The sequence below is a fragment of the Perna viridis genome, chromosome 2 (genome assembly GCF_037379345.1).
Source record: "Perna viridis isolate PV_CMFRI_1.1 ecotype Kerala chromosome 2, ASM3737934v1, whole genome shotgun sequence".
NCBI classification, from domain to species: domain Eukaryota; kingdom Metazoa; phylum Mollusca; class Bivalvia; order Mytilida; family Mytilidae; genus Perna; species Perna viridis.
This window is the reverse complement of record NC_142446.1, coordinates 14660399-14674218: the sequence shown is the minus strand read 5'-3', so window position 1 is coordinate 14674218 and position 13820 is coordinate 14660399. Positions and strand designations below refer to the sequence as shown.

Sequence of the window (13820 nt, the reverse complement as noted above, 5' to 3'; positions counted from 1 at the left end):
TTTGATTTAGGAGCTTGTGGCTTGAATCAGGGATTAGGTGGCAAAAAGGGGCAACTTAGATTCTAGTCAATTGTCTAATTTAAATTAAAATGCAAAGTTGAATCAAGTTTGATTGGTGTGGCCATACTGGTGCTGCCTGTTCAGGATTCGACCATTGCAGTTGTGTGTCCTGCTTGGCATTTTATTTGTTCTTCCTCATACCTATTCTAATCCCTTTTTAACCAGTATTGGTATTTCAGTCAAAATGGTTCTGTTTTGTAGGGAGGCATATGTGTGAAGTAATTTCAATTTATTAATTTTATGTTGGTTCAGGTAAACCAACATGAGTACTACAATTATATCCTCTGTAAGAATCAGGTAGTGGGGAAATCATAATGAAAAAAAAACAGGTCTTTCCATGAAATATAATTCAAAATTTTATCTGAAATGCAGAAATGATATTCATTTTTTTTTAAGTTCAGTGTATAAATTATATAAAAGGCATTGCAATTTTACGATCGAAGGGAGATAACTCACTTTTCCCCCTTATCATTTACTGTAACTTTGCATACATAAATTCACACTTGTCATATTGCTTTGAATAACCCAGATTTGTCTCCGAATAACCTTTTGACGTCAATGAAACAATTTCAATTTAACTGGACGTCTTTAATCTTTAAGTTGAAGGAGAATTCAGTATGAAAACAACAGGAAAATTATTCTCTGACACTTCTAAGACCAACAAACTGTCAATTTGTCTTCAATTGACTATTAACTATGCACCAACATTGTCAATTAATGTGTTTTTTTCTGATTATGTCCCAATATACACCCTGTTTGTCGGTCTGTCTATCTGCCTGTCCACATTTCTTGTCAGCACAACTTCTCTTAAACCATTTGGTGAAATTTTATAAGAATGTATTATGTGTAGATATGCATGAAGTAATATGATTAGACAGGGAGATAATCCAATTTAAGGGTTAACATGTTAAAATCTTGTAAGCGCAGCTCCTAAACCCCTCAAGGAAAGTTAATGAAATTTTATAGGAAGGTTTGGCAATTGGCATAATATATACATGTGCATGAAAGAGGAGGACTCCAAAGAGAGGCAACTGGGCTTACCGGTTATATTTTAAATTTTTTGTGAGCGTGCAAACAGTTTCTCTAGTTATTTTTCAAATTGCCTCATCCATACAAATTCAAACACTAACTCGTACACCAAAAATGCGATGCCAAATACTTAAACCAGACTTTTTTCCAAATGTTTGAGGGTTTGACATTTGCAGGTGTATCAAGCTGCACTCCAGGAACATGAATTGAGAAACAACACCTCTGTCATTCCCTCATTTAATATTATTATTTGTTTTATTTAACTCTAGTCTAATATTGGATTATGTGTTAGGAAATAGAGATATGAAATGTCAATAGCAACTATGATAAATCGAAATATCAATAAAAGGACTGCAATTAGATAACAGTATGCCAAAATAAATTGTAACATTGGAATACCAAGTATTCGGAGGTTAAGTTGTCAATGATTAATCTTATATGTACCTAAGAGAGATGAGGAACTGGTTTTTTGAAAATCATCCAGTATTTTTTGCCAAAATCCTATCAGCATTTAAAAACAAATTGTAATAAATTGAGTAACTTGTGTTTAACCCTTTTATTTCTCATCTGCACATTGTTTAAGGGTTCTTTCATCAACAAAGGTCTCATGCAGTTGACCTTGTGTATGCTTATTTCTGATCTCAATATTTTTGGTTAAAATGCTATTGGTGAAAGATTATACTTTGAAATATGTTTACAACATACTGAAATTTACATTATTTAATATCAGATTGATATTTTCATATTTTAAATGCAATAACACAATTAAAAATTTGAAAAGTATAAAATAGCATATCCTTCAAAGTCAGGGTTTAGAGTCCACCTGCACATCTTTTTATTTTACCCCATTCAACGAGTTGGTGGTATATTTGAATCATTTTGTTAGTCTGTCAGTCTGTCCATATTTGGCTCCAATAAATGGATTGGTTTCATTGTTGCTTTAAACAGATGGGGCATGAGTTGAAGCAATTTTGGGTGTTGTCTGGAATCAACTCCCTGCACCAGTTGGGGTATACCTAGCACAACAATGTGTGCAACTTCATGTTTGATTTGACAATGTTATTTTTAAAGCCCCTCTGTAATAAAGAGGCACATCTTATATTTCTACAATCTTCTGACCTACTTCAACACACTAATACTGTCTCTTTCCTCTGTGCATGCTATTTTAACAATAAAAGTAAGTTTAAAACTATGCACATAAGGAGATGTTTAATGACTGAATGGCTCATAACAATGTTTACTGGTATACTGTTCCATAATTTGATGGTTCTTGGAAAGAAAGATTGTAGTTGGACTTGTAGCCGGCACTGAGGAACTTGGAAGGATAATGGGTGAATGTTTTGGGACTGTTTAAGAGGTGGAATTAACCTGTCTGTCTTAGGGAATAGTATAATATTATAAATCTTGGGTCTGATCTTTTATGAGCAAGGCTTCTCCAATTTAGATGTTGTATCATGTTGGAGACACTAGATGTAACAGTTTATTATATTAAACAGAGACGATCACTGAGAATGTACCAAGGAGGACAACTACTTTTTTAGACTACATTCCCACCTGCTTTAAGGATTATTCTTGATCTTATTGTTTATTTATACACTTTTCTATAATCATTGTATTTATTTTTTTCTACCTGAGAGGCTCCATGATTGGTGAATAAAACTATCTTAACTTATTGTGATACCTGTTAGTAAAAAAAAACAAGCTGCACATTTGTATCATTTCTACTTTGTTTACATCATTTACAGTGTATGGATCCCATATAGAGCAGGCATATTCCAATGATGCCTGAGAACCAATTTATATGTCTGCTCCTTTACCTTACTGATATGTTGATGATAAAATTATGTCGACTCCAATAAAAATGTTATTTACAAATATAAAAATAGTGAGTGTACATCGTAATATAAAAGTCACTACATAAACTATTACTGGATCCGGGACTTCATATTACACTCCCTGCACGGATTAAATTCTTACAGTGGCTTAAAATTTCAATAAATAAGTGTTCGGTCCATAATATAACAAAAGCATTGCTGATAGTGGTTGCGCAATGTTTATACGCGTGGTAAATTCATGATAAAAAAAACTGACCAATCAATATCCGTCAGTATCGGCTGTTTTGTACATATATCGAACGAGTAAATATGTATATATACTGTAGGTCAAAATCATGATAAAAAAACTATGTTTTGCGGGAGAATTTAAACCACCTATCATTAATAATTAGACATCTCCATGTTAAAGATAAGCTAATAGGTACATCATCATACTGAAAATACTGAAATTTAAACGCTAAATCGATACTTGTCTCACTGTAGTGTCAATGTGTCGACGTCGACACTGCAAGTTAGGGAGAATTTAATGTTGTTATCTAACTACACATTAGGGATAGGTAAATGTGTATGAATGTATTAATGTGAAGGCACGACATTCGTTACATACAATTGTACATCTACATGTTTTGTAATTTATATGTGATGCCTTTATTGCTACATATAGTCTGAAAGTGTTATTTGAATATTATTGATGATATTACATATTGGTCCATCGGATGTGAATTAATTCGTCGAAACAAGCTATTTTACATTGAATCACAGTGTGAGTTGGAAGATGAAAAACAATGGTTTGAATAACAAATCACAAAACTCCAAAAAAAATGGACACAATTGCAATAAGGTAAGTGCTGTATATCTTTTTCGACGTGATCCATGTAGTATTTACATTGTATCGAATGTACCAGTATTACTGTTCAGTGTGTTCATCCTGATTCTGGTGTAAATTACTAGAGCAACGCCCATGTGTGACAGGTCGTTTCATATTTTATGCTTTATGGGAGAGAAAAATGTATGACATACGAACAAAAACAATTTGTCCGATGAGTTAATAAAAAGCTTCAAAAAGTGCTCGTAAATATAATTCAGAAGGCATCCTCCTACTGTACACATGTACTGAAATAGTCACGTATTCATTACAGGCCAATATGGCTTTCAATGTTTTAAAAACAAGCAACTATCATCCAACCATCCGTATTTTTCGGTGGTATAGGCTGCTCTCAGAAGAGCCCCTGGAACTAATTTACTTGAGTTTGCAGGAGTGAGGATTTCTTTTAAGGTAAATGTTTATTAAATCCTTATACAGGATTTCATCTCTACTCAGTTAATTGAAATGAAAACATCCCTTCAATGCAATTGTTAAATCCAGACAACAAAATATATGGCAAGCCAAAGTGGACAAAAATCAATATTTTGTAATCTTAGAAAATGAATTTTTAATACTACAAAATCATTCTTTTATATTAGAAAAAGATTTTTTAATATTAGTAATACATTGTATTGCAAGACATCACACATTTTATAATATTACAAATTGAATTAGTAATATTAGAAAATCACTTTGCAATATTATAAAATCAGTCACATTTTTTAATATTACAAAATGATTTTCTAATATTAAAAAATCATAATTAAATACAACAAACCAATTTTCTAATATTAGAAAATCAATTTCCAACATTAAAAAATCGTTTTTTAATATTAGAAATTCAATGAAATTTTTAATATTAAAAGTTGATTTTTTAATATTAAAAAAGTGTTTTGTGATATGAGAAATCTAATTTGTAATATTAGAAAATGAATTTGTAATATTAAAAAATCTATTTTTAATATTAGAAAATACTCATTTTTGTCCACTTTGGCTTGCCATAGAAATGTTTTCTTTAGTGACTTACAAGACTTTTAAGTGGAATATGCTATTTGCATTTGGATTCATATACCCAGTCGGCCATACAAAAAATAAAAAAGATACACTATTGTATAGCATATGGCTGCTAGGTTCCACACTTACCAACTGCTCCTACATATATACAATACCTTAAATGCTTTAGTATCATATACCCGATAGTTGACAACATAAACTGAATATCAATCACTAGGAGTTATCCATGCACATGTAGAAAAGTTAAGATAAATGAAAAAAAGTTGCCTTACAGCAAAATATGATAACACTAGAAACATACTCTTTCTCCTAATAAATTCTTCAAAAAAGACCAGTTAAGACATACTGATTGACAGTGAGAGACTGGAATAGCACCATTTAAAATGAAAATCAGCTGTCTCAGCACTCAATCTTGTATATAGTGTTATTGGATTCCAGTCCTAGTATTATTTTTTAGGAATTAGTTGAATCTCAGACCATGAACCAACATTGAAATTAACGACGTCACAGTACCGAACAGGTTTGATATACAAAACAATGTGAATTTGAAAAGGAGTTGAAACAGGAAAATATATTTATATTTCAGTCCATACAACAAGTGAGGGAAGAATTCCATGAGAGTTTTGAAGAAACACCAATTTTGATAGCTGTTCTAACATACCTGTGTTATGGAATACTGGTACTGGTTGGGCATATCAGAGATTTCCTCCGAAACACTGGAATAGAGAATGATAAAGCATGTACTGAACCAAAACTACCAGTAAGTACTCTGCAGGCCTTTCATTAAGAGGCGGTACCAGGTACTTTTACCCTCTTAAGCTACTGAAAGATACCTCCTGAATTTTAATATTTCATACATTTTTATTTAAGAAAATGATGAAAAGTACCTCCTACAAAACCAAAGGTACCTGCTATGCAAAAAGTTAATGAAACCCCAGACTCTTGCAGTATTTTCCCATTATAGCACTGTGCTATATAATCCTATAACTTCTAGAAATATGCTATTGGAAATTAATTTTAGTAAGAAAGTCTAAGAATGTTCAAAGAGGCTGTGAACACATTGTTCCTACAAACATTGACGATGTGCACTTATTGTTGAGAAATTTGACAAATGATTTTCTTCAAACTTAAGTCCATTTTTCAGCAGTATATGTATAATAAACTTTACTCTAGGTAATTTGTAACCCAACTAACATATGATGGTTAGGCAGGTTCAGACATATTATTAATTTTGTTTTGCATTGAACTTTTATAGTTTTAAACAATCATCTTGATAAAGAACTTCCAGTACATGTAAAAAACATTGGAGTCTCATTTTATGGGAAATGTCAACTTTAAAAGAGAAGAAAATGTATATAATACGCTCAAATGCACCTAATTCAGTACATGTACAGGTAAAATGACAATAGATGGAAACTTATACTGCATACATTAACTTTATTGACTTTCTATACACATATGGTAATAAGTTTAAGTCAGCTTGTTAACCCATTTTAATTAGTTTGATTATCTCCAATGGACTGGAACTATAAAGGGTTGTTTTAATTTTACAGTCTTTGTATTGTCTGAATATAGCTGAAATATTGCTGCTCGGAGGTTAAACCCCAACAAACAAACACACAAACAGTCTTTGTATTTGTTTATGTACTTTGTACAGTTCCCTTCATCTTAATGAATTCTTAAGTCCAAAGGTGTACGCACTTGTGGAATCATCTTGTCTATTCATTTGTCTATTTATGTTGTTAAGGCAATTCTTCCTGAATATTTCAGTTGATTTTATGATGCTATGATGTGAATGTTGGACATGATGTGTCCTTTATTTCATATTACTTTTACAGGGTTTTGTACCATTATACCAAAGTTGGGAAAGTTTTTATACAAGACATGTTTACCGTCGTATAAGGGACTGCTTTAACCGACCTATTCGAGGAGTTGCTGGGTCTACAATGGAAATACTAGAGAGAACAAGTAATGACCATTGGTGGAGCTGTCAGTAAGTTAAAGCTGAATTGACTTTTAACAATTGCCAAGAAGAGAAAACTGTTTTTTTACACATAGTTCACTCTTTATTTCAAGAATCAGATTAACACTGAGCAAAGCCTCTCAAAAGATCATTTTATCATTAGTGATATAAAATTTCTAAGCCTGAAAGAAAGTATTTGAAAATTGTTCAAGTGATTCAAGTATATCATAGTATTTTACTACAAAACATTTTTCTTGTTTACTGTTTGATCTAGCACTGCCAATCAAAAACCCTCAAATGTGCATTTCATCTTATCCTTCACGTATGTTACTATAGTGCGAATTTTGCATACAGTTGGTTACTTTTGTCTTTTCACTTGCCTGGATTATAAATGGACATCGTTTCATTCCTGTCATATCCTAGAACTTAGTCATTATAAATATAAACAGGAACAAGTAAGTTTGGATCAACAAGAATAAATTGAATTCTCTCTACAGGATAACTGGGAAGAGTCATAATGTGATCAACTTAGGGTCTTACAACTATCTAGGTTTCTCTGATTGTAAAGGACCATGTGCTGATGCTGTACATAAAACTACAGAAAAATATGGAGTTGGTACCAGTGCCAGTAGACAAGAACTGGGTAATAATATAATTTACATAAATCAGTTTTTATACCTGTATAATTCTAATTAGCAGAGTTGCAAGGAAGTTGAACTCAGCTAATGGTTGGCAGACAATAACTGGAAAATATTATATCTCATTCAAACGAAACTTTAAGATATTGTTACATTCTAGGTAAGTAAGATCTATTGAACTGGGGAAAATTTCGTTAAAGGTCAAGGTCATAGTGGCCAAAACTGAGGTTTCTAGAGGATAATTCAAAAAGTTTACATCTGATTCAAACCAAACTTTGTGATATTGTCATATACCAGGTAAGTGCAAACCCTATTGATTTTAGTGAAATTTTGTTCAAGGTCAATGCCACAGTCATCAAAAAACTTAAATTGAGGTTTCCAGACAATAACTCTAAAAGTTTTCCTCTGATTCAAACCAAATGTTTGAATATTGTTACATGCCAGGAACTTTTTCATCGTGAAAGAAGGACTTATATTTGATAATTTTTAGATTTTAGTGAAATCAGTTATTATGTACATTTTTTTTGTATTTCTCACTGTATGATGTGTCTTTATCAATATTAATATAGGTACAATATATGTTTACAGTAGTTAAAAAATATTGAAAATAGAAGTATATTGTTATGGTTAAACTATTCCTCTAAAAATGACCTAATAGTTTAAGTGTCTTTAAAATGATGAGGTTTGTAAATCTTACATAAAATTTCAGCCCCAAGTGTTTCAGGGTTTGATATTAGTCATGTCAAGTTGTGGACTGCATACATTTTCTTAAATCAGATTTTTGAGAGCACAATAATATGCAAACCACAAATGTTGATTAGAAAACAAGACAGTGAAGTATAAATTGATAATTGATTCACTGGATCTTCTTTGAGTCCATTATAAGTTATTACTAACTGAATTCATTTGGAAATAGAATCCCAACACCTCAGACATGAAGAAGATGAAGTCATATCAAGTGCTGCTCATTTTGACCCATTATATTGTTGCTCTTCCATACACTATAGTGTTTATTTATGCTAGATTACTTTAACTGTTTCATACCAAGAAAAAACCCTTGGAATCTATTGAAATAGAAATCTTTTTACTTTGCATTATCATGTTATATTCAACTGATATTCAAATTAATTAAGAAATGTTCCCTAATGAGTTAAGTAATGATTATGTTTATAATTCTTTTTAGGAGTGTTATTGTTGTGAAACATTAAAAATACTAATCTTATCCTGCACCTTATTTAAATTGTAATAGGGAACTAGGAAATAAATGTGAAATAGTCATCTTGAGCCATCCCACCAACAGTTTTAGAAAACATTGACTGAAGATAGAGAAAGTTATGTGAAATTTTATTTGCATATATATAGGTATAGCTTGTGAAATGAATGGTAAACAGCTAGACAATGCTTATGTGGAAACCCTTTAGGTCGTGATTGATTGACATGACATTTACAGGATATCTACTAAGAAGTTCGTAGATAGTTCCTATACAGTAGATTTAAACTGACTTGAAAGTTGAATTATATCTTCCATACTATGGTGGGTAGACATATTGTTTCTGTCTTGTCCACATGTCTGTCCATTACAACTCAGTGCAATTCCCCTTGAACTACATAACTGAATTTCATGAAATTTGGCGGATAGCAGTGGCAATAGTTGTGCCTATCACCAAAATATTCTGCAAATTTTGATCTCTTGTGAACTTGAAATTTCCCAAAATATACTAGTGAAGCAGCTTGCCAGCGTTACTCCTCTGAAACTACCAGTACTCAACTAAATTTCATGAAACTGCTGGATAGCAAGGATGCCACATGTAGTTATGCATTCGTTATAACAACCATGCATAAACTTAAGTAAAATTATTATACATATCCAGGTACATGTACTTTGCCATGATATTATGTCATAGTTCCTGTAAACTTGCCTTAGCTTTCTATGCTTATTTGATTAACACGTTTTTATGTTGCTTATTGTAGCTCAATTTCCTTACTTTTTTAATAGATTACTACAGTTCATGGGATGGGAGAGACATTAGCTTTTTTAATGCAAAAGCAATCTGCAATATTATTGTGTCACATTAAGAAAATATCAACAGACTGTTGAAGGGAAGAATATCTTGTTTTGATATTCATCAGACTGTGTAGTTGGAGGTTACTGATTATATTCACTAGACTAATCTTGTTTCTTTCAGGTTACTTAGATATTAATCAGAATTAAAACAGTTTATTAGCAGGTTACTGAGATATTCATCAGACTTTTCAGTAGCAGGTTACTGAAATATTCATCAGACTTTTCAGTAGCAGGTTTCTGAGATATTCATCAGACTAATCTTGTTTTTTTTGCAGGTTACTTAGATATTCATCAGACTTTAGACTGTTTAGTAGCAGAATATCTAGGAGTGGAAGCAGCTATTACTTTACCTATGGGGTTTGCTACCAATTCTATGAATATGCCAAGTTTAGTTGGGAAAGTAAGTTGAAAAAGCAGTATTACTAAGTAATTTCTTTTACATGCATATTTTGCTAAATGTGATTTTATGTCCTGTTTTGTTTGTTACTACATTGATTCTTTTATATGAACATTTAAACAAGCAATTTAAATTACAATCTTATAGCTGTTAATCTCAGAGAGTCTCCTACATTTTGACTTTTTTTGTAGGGGATTTTGCATGATGAACTTTTTTACCCTAAAACTATAAGATTAAAAAAAAGTCTGTATAAGGGTTATTGTTTTTGCTACACAACATTTACAATGAATTACTTGATAGGTCAAAACTAATATTTTTCCTGATTTTAAAATACTGCAAATTGTTTCATAGTTAAAACATGTCAAGTCTTGTACCAAATAAAAAACACATGGTATATTTTTAAAGTCTGTCTTCATATCAGTCTATAATTTTTTTTAACATGAAGTATATATTCCCTCTATGTCTCCATTACTAACAGGCTCAGCCAACAATCCTTTGCTAATTTACTCAAAAGACCAAATAGTAAACTGTCTGAGAATATATAAAAAAAGAGATGTGGTATGATTGCCAATGAGATAGTCATCCACTAAATGCCAAGCAATGAACTATTAAATTTCCATGTCTTTGTCTGCCACATTGGCCCAGAATGATTCAGTTTCACCACCCTCAAGTTATGTGACACTTGACATTCTACATTTTCCTCTTCAAAGAAAAGCTTCTGTTTTTTCTGGTCGAAAAGTTGTCAAAATTGAGCCATTTTGTATTCTTGATACCAGATACTAGTGTCATATGTGAAATAATAAATACAATTTTTTATCTATTGGTGTCCTTTTCAATAATTTTGATCATAGTCAGTTCCTCAAAAAATGCTATCTTAATATCCCTGTTTTAATTTCTGCAAAATAGCACCACAAATTAAAAATTTAATGCATCTACCGTCGATATATTTTAACGCAAATTGCTAAATGTCTTAGGGACATCAATGAAACTACCCTTGATTTTAGGGTACCTGTCGATACACATGATACATCCAAACCCTGCAATTGATATGATCAAAAGCTGGAATGATATGTTCAAAAGCAGACTTTTCTTTGAATATCTGAAGGTCTTTTATCAAATATATAAAACTGTGTATCCAAGTTAATAGGAGAATAAAATTACCAACAAATCAGGAAGTTGGTAGGACAGTAAAATTACCAACAAATCAGGAAGTTGATTTGTTATTGTCCAAAAGTTTAATTTTGATTTAGAAATTGAAATTACACCTTATACACGACATTTTGTTATCTGCATTTATTGCTTTTTTAGGGAAACAACCTTTACCTTCAAATGGGGGATGCTTCTGTTCAGAATATTTTTCATGAGTTGTGTACAAAATCTTTATGATGTGTCATGCTATATCACACTAAACTGTTTGAGTTTTGGTAGAAAATAAGTTCATGGTGGTAATAGTCCTGTTTCAGACTTTTTCCTCTTGCACTTCCATAGCAAATATTTTTATGGAAACATCAAGATCAAAAGCAAAGCAAATACAAATACCCCAGCCTCATAAATGAAGTTAAACTGTCTGTCCCTTATCGGACGTAATTTACTTTTAACATTTAATAAGCTTGTACAATACTGTATCAACCCATGGACATACTCAAGATTTGTGTTTATTCGAATATACATGTATGTATTTAGCACTTGTATTATCTGATCCAACCAGATGAATAAGATATCACTTAGAGATGTTTGTTATTCATTATAAAGTGATTAGAGAGAATCAGAAGAGATAATTGTGCTTTAATTGATTATGAAACAGTTGTTCGGAATCATATTTTCAGCCTCAACTTGTCCTTATCATTACTTTTTTGAACGTCAGGTTTGGATGTATCATGGTAATAGACCGGTACTCCTAAATTGAGGGTAAATTCATGTGATATTACTAAGCATTTTGCAGTTTGTTTGTCATATGTGGTAGGCATATGTGTTGAATTTTTAATTTGTGGTGCTATTTATAGAAATAAAAACTAGAAAATGATTCTAAAGACATGGTTATGTAAAGAAACATATTTTTTGTGCAGAAATTTTGGAAGTAATGAATGAGACATACTTTGTTTGATTTTGGTGTCATACATAAAGTGCTCTATATCAGCCATACATACAATGTTTGATTTATTCAAAAAGTATGAGTTAAATTATAAAAATTGCTTGTTACCTGACATGAAGTGTCACCTCACAGATGGCGATATGTTATATACCTTCGGTTTTCAAAAAAAATTTACAAGTCAGTAATATGGTGTGATAAATGAGCTTGGCAAATTTAAACATACTGGGTAAAATGTTGATATTGAAGCATTTGTTTTACCAGAACCCCTCAATTTTCTTGTAAACAAGAAATGTAAATACCTCAGCTGATTTGTTGAGTGTAACCAAAATATCATAGTACTTTATTTTAAATAATCTACAAAAAGGTAGAAGCCACAACTTGTTTCAAAAGTTATTTCCTGTAAGAAGCTCGTTTAAGGAAGTGTACTCACACTAGTTCATCTTCAAATATTCTTTTATTGGGGAATTATAAGATTTTTTATATGTGGTATGTAATGCAGAAGTCTTTTAATGTGGGAATTTTTAGGCTCCTTTGGGGGAGCCACAATTTTTTGTGGTAGGAGGGGTTCAAATTCAGGAGTCTCCTGCAAATTGTAGGAGGGTTAACAGGTTTGCAACTTTGAGACCATCATGTGCCACCAATCTTTAGAATTTGTATGAATGATATGAAACTCTCTTTGATATTATAAAAAAAGTGAATTGTCGAAGTTTTTTTTTAAAGAACTGCTCAAAAAGGATGATGGCATTGATATTCTGAGCTGGCAGTACTAAAGCAGTTGTTCCCCAATCCATAGCACTATGTCTTTTGTTCAACTACAAAACAATTTTGATTGTTTTATGATTGGTATGGTGCAAACATCACTGTCCATAGACACTTGGTTTTTACACCATAATATGATTTTTTTTTTAAGTCAATGAATCTTTACAAAAGTTTACCACAAGGCATTAAACCGTAAAAGATAGCCTTGACTTCTTGTGATTATTTGATATGCTGAATCTAACGGTGTTTAGATTTTTTTTTATCTCAGACCTGGTTCTCACGTTGGTTAAAAACAGGGTTCAGAATTAAACCTTATTTGATTAAAGTCAAATTTTTGGGATTCTTCGATGTGCTGAATCTTCTTGTGAAGATGAAAGGAACACTAAATGTTGATTTATTTGGTTCTTTGATATGCTGACTCATCACTCTGTATTGTAGATTCTGTTTCCCCACAGTGGTGTACAACAAGTTCATAATTGTTTAAAATCTTAGTGGTTTTTACTTTACATATTCAAACTGTTTATTTAGATTTACAATTTTGAGCCTTGTTTTCCTGTTGTTCCAAGCATTGCAGGGTTTAATTTTGCAGTTTTATCAAGCTGTGCCTCTGGAGCATTTTAATTGCATTGTAACTGAATAACAGTGATTTAATCATTGTTAATGCTATGAAGGACCTCCCTTTCTTCTTATTGAACATGTTTTATTTGCATTATTTGTATTTCTTTCTGTGTTTTCCTTTAAATGTGTCTACTTTTTACTTACTAACTCAGTTAGTTTAACTATGTCATGTAACAACTTTTATTATATGTTTTTTATTTATTCTTTGTTAATGGTATCTATGCCCTGTGTATTGACAGAATACTATTAAATCAACCATTATCCCTAGTAAAGTATTTATGTGGGTATTAGTAGATTGCATCAATATGACACCCCCAATATTGCAATAAACTTTTCCATCTGCCCATCCGTCTATCTGTACGTTACACTTTTTTCTTATCAGATTTCTACTGGAGGGAATGCTCAGATATTTGGTAAATTGCTTTCTCATGATGACTTGTACTGTGTGTTCCCTTTTCAGGTTCATCTCTCATCTTTTTTCTATT

At 31.6% G+C, this 13820-nt stretch overlaps 1 protein-coding gene across 2 annotated transcripts in view; it reads left to right on the top strand.

The window, feature by feature from the left end:
• Positions 1 to 270: 270 nt before the first annotated feature.
• The window catches only part of LOC148623759 (serine palmitoyltransferase 2-like), a 30162-nt gene continuing 16612 nt past the window's right edge, over positions 271 to 13820 (top strand). Inside the window, exons 1-5 of one of the 2 annotated variants that reach the window (XM_088565843.1) lie at positions 271 to 3765; positions 5390 to 5563; positions 6642 to 6796; positions 7264 to 7409; positions 9745 to 9869. In XM_088565843.1, the coding sequence (XP_088421969.1) occupies positions 3700 to 3765; positions 5390 to 5563; positions 6642 to 6796; positions 7264 to 7409; positions 9745 to 9869 (666 nt within the window). In that variant the 5' untranslated portion in view covers positions 271 to 3699. Of the gene's footprint in view, positions 3766 to 3817; positions 4201 to 5389; positions 5564 to 6641; positions 6797 to 7263; positions 7410 to 9744; positions 9870 to 13820 lie in introns of those variants that run through there. The other variant, XM_088565844.1, reaches the window with a different exon arrangement.